Source organism: Quercus robur, chromosome 7, assembly GCF_932294415.1.
Source record: "Quercus robur chromosome 7, dhQueRobu3.1, whole genome shotgun sequence".
Taxonomy (NCBI): Eukaryota; Viridiplantae; Streptophyta; class Magnoliopsida; order Fagales; family Fagaceae; genus Quercus; species Quercus robur.
In genome coordinates, this window is record NC_065540.1 from 27,754,992 (window position 1) to 27,761,509 (window position 6,518).

General features: G+C 45.6%; 1 protein-coding gene across 1 annotated transcript; it reads left to right on the forward strand.

The window, feature by feature from the left end:
- The first annotated feature begins 4,776 nt into the window (after positions 1 to 4,776).
- LOC126691233 (endochitinase A1-like) lies at positions 4,777 to 5,760 on the forward strand. Its single transcript, XM_050386293.1, has 3 exons — positions 4,777 to 5,263; positions 5,349 to 5,519; positions 5,630 to 5,760. Exons 1-3 carry the CDS (start codon positions 4,777 to 4,779, stop codon positions 5,758 to 5,760), a joined length of 789 nt encoding a protein of 262 aa, XP_050242250.1.
- Positions 5,761 to 6,518: the final 758 nt, after the last annotated feature.

Below are 6,518 nucleotides of genomic sequence, written 5' to 3' on the forward strand. Positions count from 1 at the left end.
AGAATTCTTTAAATCCTAACCACTCTTTTATGATTTAAGAGTTTAGATTCTGTCATGTCAGCATTCCACTAACAATACTCTTCAAATAATAAAATATTGTTGCAAACAAAATAATTAAGAGTATTGTTAGTGGAATACTAACATTGCAGAATCTAGACCCTTAAATCATAAAAGAGCGGTTAGGATTTAAAGAAATCTACCGGTAGAGTACCCTAGGAAATCTAGAAGATCTGAATCTGTGTTGGTTGGGTTGTAGCTGGGTTGATCTCTGTAGGGGCCTTTTTTTTTGTGTATGGTGTATTGGGCTTGGGCTACCTCCTGCGGTAATGGGCTGGGCTGCCTCCTGCGATGATGGGCCCGAATATTTCTGAGTAAAGGGGTTGGGGCCGGTCCAATTGTAACTCAACTTGGGCCGGTTTGTGCACAAACTTATACCTTGTCTGCCAGGAGTAAACTTACGGCAAACAGAACTGTTGTAGACAAGTTACGGCAAGCAGATATAATAATAATAATGAAAACAGAATATTCTTGACTATTTAAACAAATGGCTATGTAATCCCTACTCATAAAACATGATTACAGTCATGATAATGTCAATCACAGAGAAAGTGAAGAAAATAATACGAGCTAATCAAATAGGCATAAATCAAGTTTTAAGCTTAGTTTGCCGAAGTAAAGCCAAAGAGGGGAGAACGCCTCTTCTCAATGCAAATAATCTCCCAGGAAAAAGATCCTGCCGTGGGGATTAATGGCTTTGAGGGAGTTGGACCTGAATGGTTATTGCCCAAAAAAGAAAGAGTCCTTGTTTACGTTTTGGAAGAAAGCAAGATTTGAAGGATGAGAGAGGGAAATCGATCTATTGGTGCATGCCCATTGAACTAACTCTTTTTTTACCTTAGTTTCCTTTCTTTTCTTCTCTGTTTTTCTTTCTTATCTTTTTCTTTTCTTTTCTTCTTACTCTGTTTTTCTTTTCACTCCGTAAAAATGCTCTCTTTTTCAATCCCTTTTTTAGGGCATGGCAAGAGCCTTTTTATAGTGCCTGCCGTGACCAAGGTTTTACCATTTTGCCCCTTAACCGCCTCTGTCTAGTCTGAGCGTACTTGCCGACCACCAGAGGTGTGTGCCACTCACTCTTGCGAGACAGAGGCAGGTTTCATTTCTTCGTCCACTGTAGCACTTCTTTCCTGCCACGGTATAAATGCTTTCTCTCTCCACTCTCAAGGCATGCACCCAACGGGTCCCCCTCAAACTTGCCTCTTTTGGGTGGTCTGTCATCCTAGCAGGATGTACCCCCCAAAAGGGCTTGGGCAAGAGCCGCAAATAGATCTTTTCCCCTCTCCCCACCACCAAACCATACCCCCTTTACCTCTTACCTTTGGCCCATGACCCCACCACGTCCTATATTGGCTAGGTACAGGCTGGTGGTACTTGGGCCTTGCGCGTGTTTCCCTTTCAGATGTGTCCAAAAGTCTGCCTGCTGCTCATACGTCTGCTGTGATCTGGAGACTCTCCGTCTGTGTTTTCTGACCTTTCATGTGGGCCTTTCTTTGGTTTCCCGCTCCATTTAGGAGCTGGGCTTTGTATGATGATGGGTCTTACATTTCTTTGGCCCACTCTTGATTTTCTTTATTTCCTGCAATGTTGAACTGTTATTCCTGCCGTAATAACTTAATCCTGCTGTACCTCTTTTGGGCCAGCTGTTCATCCCTTTTCTCAGTGGCCTCTTATGACCACTGTTTTTCTTTTACTCATGGGCTCCTATGTCCCTTTGGGCTTTCCTTTGGGCATCCACGGCCCGATTGCTTTCTTTGGGCTTCCTCGGCCCGTTTGCTAATTCCACACTCCCATGGGCTTTTTACTAACTTCATTGGGCTTCTCCGGCCCAATAACCTTATTCTTATCTTTGAGGTTCATGGGCCTACCATAAACCCCTTACTCTCTTAGTTTGCATTGCCTTGGGCCTACGGTGGCCCTTTCTCACTTTTCTACCTCATACACTGCCCATGGGATGCTATTTCTTTCTTTCCTGGCTTCTTTGAGCCCGCTTGCCTCTTCAAGACCTACTTATTTATTTGTTGGGCCTGTGATCCATTATTCCTGCCGCTTGGGCCTAATGGGTTTTTTACTATTTATCTTGTCAATTCTTTGTAGCCCTCATTATTGGGCTTTTTTGTCTGCTTGGGCTTCCACAAATGGCCTTCAACATTTAGCCCCCTGAACATATGAAACGTTTCTGCGATTCATATGTGAATGAAAAGACGTTTCTGCCCTTCTCTCATCTTTCTTTTCCTTCTCTTTTTCGCGGGTCTTTTTTTTTTTTTTTTTTTTTTTTTAACTGTGGACCCCTTCTTATACATATATATATTTTCCTTCCTGCCACGAACAGGGTTGTCTCTTCGAATTTCCCAGTTTGGCAGTTATTTTCGAAACAGAGCCGTTGCTTCATTAATTTCATCACATTCTGATGGCTGACCGTCACCTTCTTTCGTGCTGTTATTAATGACCTGGGTATTTAAAGAAGAATCCTTATGCACTTTAAACACAAACTCTTTCTTTGCCCGGAACACACACTCTCCATCTCTTACTCTCCTTCTTCTTTTCAAACACCCACACCCATTTTCTCCGACTAAGCCTCCTTACTATGTTGCCGGTGAAAAGCCAAGGCTTTTCCTGCTGTAAGGGGAAGGCGATTGCTTCTGATTCTCCGGTCGTTCCTGATGTGGGCAAGGAGATGGATCGTTCCGATTCGGAGCGGTCCGTTGAGGAAGAGACGTAGCGCGACCTCAACAGCGAATGCGCTCCTTTAATCGACCCTTGGTACGAAGTCAATCCTCACTTCCCAAAAATCCCTGGTGAATATGTATCGCCGCCGTTGGGTCGTGTATTGATTGCCCTTGTTCGGCGGAACCCCGACGTCTCTTGGGCTCCTTTAGCATCTTCAATCCTCGATTTGTCTATTCGCCAAGGTACCTCGCTTCCTGTACCCCTTCATTTTGAATTTGGATCCGGCATATCCTTGGGTTGGAAGGAATGGGTTGACAGCGAACTTTCCGACACGGGTTTTATGGGTTTGCTGCAACGAGCCGGCGTCTTGAAGGCTATAGTCTCCTCGGTTGCTTGTCGAATTTTCAGGACCTCTATAACCTCCGTCATTTGGTCCAGCGATGGTGTACTACCACCCACACCTTCTTTTTCTAGTGCGGCGAACTCACCGTGACTCTCGAGGATGTGGCTAACCAGTTGCTCTTACCCATTCTTGGCGATGCCGATCCTGCCGCCCTAGAGCTTTCTCCGGAGGAAGAGGCCATTGAGGCTGAATTGAGGAAAAGGATGGTCGAAAACGCCAAGTTGTCCTACTGGGTGAGTTCTTCCTCTAAGTTTTCTGTTGCTGCCCGCCGTGTGGCTTTTATTGCATTTTGGCTTTGCAAGTTTGTTTTTGGGTCCCACCCCCACTACGCCATAAAGCCTTTGTACTTACGTTTGGCTATCAAAATATCTGCTGGGGTGAGCCTACCGCTGGCTCCTATGTTCCTGGGGCACTTATATGTTCAATTGGATATTCTCCGTAGTGATGAGAGTTAGGCTGGGTCCTGCCACATTGTTACTTCTTCCATTCACTGTACCATACTTCAGCAGCTGTTGTTTGAGCGTTGTGCTCAGTACTTGACAAAATGTAGGCCCGCTCGGTTTGCCAGAGAGAAGTACCAGACATGTCCGAGGGTGATTACCGACTTTTGTGGCAAGTTTGAATTCGATTTTTTGCTTGCTTTTCGTTGGTCTGGTTTGAAGCCTATTGGCTATTCTGTGGTTGAATCTTTTGATGAGGGTGTGGGTTTCTCTTGGAGAGTCTATAGAAATTTGGGTGCAGATTATACTTGTGCGGATTCTGCCATGGGTTCGTTTGTTGACACCATTGGGACCACTACCCCATTGGTTAGCTTTGATGAAACTGGGATTACCTATCTTGTTGCTACCAATGCCGGATGGCTGCCTTACCTAGCCGATGAAGGCATTAGGTTTGTTCATTATCCTGCTAACCGAGTGAAAAGGCAGTTTGGGTTGGATCAAGACATCCCCGATGACATTTCTTTCCTCATGGAATCTCCTACGTCAGTCCGTCCTTTCCTGCGGCACACTGCCTTTGAGTTTTGGAAGAAGCGTTTCAATGCCATTACAGTTCCCAGTTCATTAAGGGAGGGTGTTTGTACTTTTCCCATGCACGGTTACTGGCATGCAGTGATGGATACATTTGTGACTGAGTTAGTGGGTAGCCGTGGCTTCTCCCTTATTCTTCCTAAAGGGCTAGGTATGGTTGTCTCAGTAACCCTCGCTTGCTGCTTCCTTCTAAATCTGTTTTGGCTTATGCTAGAAAACAAAGCCGGTCAGCCATTTTTGAATGGGACGCAGAAAAGAAAGGATGGTTCTAGCACGCTGGCGACTATCCCCTTGGTTGGGAGAAAAAAGTTAAGGTAATCAACATCTCTGTATCGAGCAAGAAAGCGCTTGCCAAACCCAAGTCTGCCGGCAAAACCAAGCCTGCCACACCACTGCCTCCTACAGGTGCTCCTCTGGCTAGCAGGACTCGTGGTAGCAAAAGGAAAACTACTCCTTACCCCGTATCTGCCACTGAACGGAGGGTAAGTTATTTCTCCCCTTTTTCTTTTTTTGACAAAACTTCTTAATTTTCTTGCGGCTAACTCGCCAATTTCTTCTGCCTCTTTCCTTTTAGTCCAAGCATAAGGAAGACTCATCAGTTACCCGCCCCATTCTGCCTCCATGGGTGTACCTATGAAAGGCTTTTTTGATGGGGCCGAGGCAGTATTAGTAACGCCCACTCCTTCTACTGCTGCACACAAGGCTCCTGCCAAAACTCCCACCCCTTCCGCCGAGCCGGTACCTAGAGAGGGTACTCATGTCGAAGGGGTTGGTGAGACTATACCCTTGCCTGCCGAGAGACCTACTCCTTCAGAGGGAGCTGTTCCTCCTGCCGCTGTTCAACCCAAAATCACTCCTTTCGTTCTGCCGCTTGTGATTTCGACTAGTGACCCTTTTACAGCTATCTCCCATGCTGCAAAGGATGGTGCTTCGCTTGTTGTTACTCCTTCCTCCATTCTCGGCTCCGCTACCCATGGTCCTGATACAGATTTATCTTCAGAGGGATCCGATGACATTCTTGAGGATCCTGATGATGCACCCGTACTGAAAAAGAGAATTTCCGACTCTGATGAAGAGGGGAGTGCTTCACCCGAGCCTGACTTCATGGGTATGTATCTCTCTTCCCCTTATCTCTTTTTTTTTTTTTTTGTTATATTTGCGTTTCATTTGCATACTTATCTCCCTGCTTGCAGAGACTTCTGAGGGGCCAGAAATTGCAGCAGGCGTGGGAATGACTGCTCCTGCCGCACCCGTAGCGCCTATTCCTGCCGCACCTTCAGTACCCGTTTCAGCTGTGCCTACTACTCCTGCTTCTACTATGCCTATAGTACTTGTTTCTGCTACACCCGTAGCCCCCATTCCTGGTAACTTTGGCAATTTTCCTTTTCTTATTTCATCTTCTTTTTCTGCAAGTCTTCTTTTCCCGTGCCATTTTTTTATTTTTTATTTTGCCTTGCGTTTCCTTTTTTGATAGGTTCACTTCCTACTATCCCTTCTCAGTTTGAGGCGGGTAGTAGTTCTGCCGCCATCTCGGATGATGCTGCATCCTTCCTTGTCCGCTTTGACCAGCCGGAGGTTAACGACCTTGGTCCAGCAGACTTCTAGGCTTCTAGTCCTCCTTATGTAGACTTTTACGACTTCCGAGTCCCTGAGGACTGCGTCTCACACTTAGTGATGATCTACAGCCGTCACGGTAATTTTATGCAGGACTTTCGCCTTGGTCGTTCCTCTAGGGAGCATTTCTTGAAAATGCTAAGGTGTGTGTTGAATGACATCGAGCATTACTTTATTGACTCTGTTTCTGCCGGGAGGATCCTGTAGTGGAGGGCCGTGATTCAAGAGCTCATCAGTGTGGGTTTCACCGTGGAGTTTGTTCTTGAACATCTACATGAGGTTGCTCGAGCCTTTTTCATGAGGAGAGTTCAGCCGGCCGTTGATGCCATAGATGCCCGTATCGAGCTTTAGGTGGCAGATTTGGAGAGTCGCCGTGAACGTCTTCTTTTCGGCGTTAGTGGGCCTAGTCGCTTTGGAGATCAGAGTCTCATTTCCGGACTTCATTGATGATGGTGTCGTTCCCTTTCCTTTTCTTTGTTTCTTTGTTTTTGTTATGTCACACAGAACACTTATATGTTTCCTGCCGTAGTTACTTGGCTTGTGTTTGCCACAGTTTGGGTTTGTAATAATGCTACACTTTGCTACTTTTTCTTTACTATTGCTATGACATGATGCTAATACTTCGTACTTTTTCATTACATACTCATGAAAGCACGTTACAATTTCTTCTGTGACATAGTCACTTGGAGGAATAAAAAGAAAAAGTAAAGGAAACATAAACAAAAAAACTAAGGAAAGGGACAATCACA

Excerpts from the sequence above, each read along its gene's own strand:
- LOC126691233 (XM_050386293.1), top strand. The coding sequence starts at position 4,777 with ATGGGTGTACCTATGAAAGGCTTTTTTGATGGGGCCGAGGCAGTATTA. Across the intron at positions 5,264-5,348 it reads ACCCGAGCCTGACTTCATGG|AGACTTCTGAGGGGCCAGAA; the intron begins GTATGTATCTCT and ends CCCTGCTTGCAG. Across the intron at positions 5,520-5,629 it reads ACCCGTAGCCCCCATTCCTG|GTTCACTTCCTACTATCCCT; the intron begins GTAACTTTGGCA and ends CTTTTTTGATAG.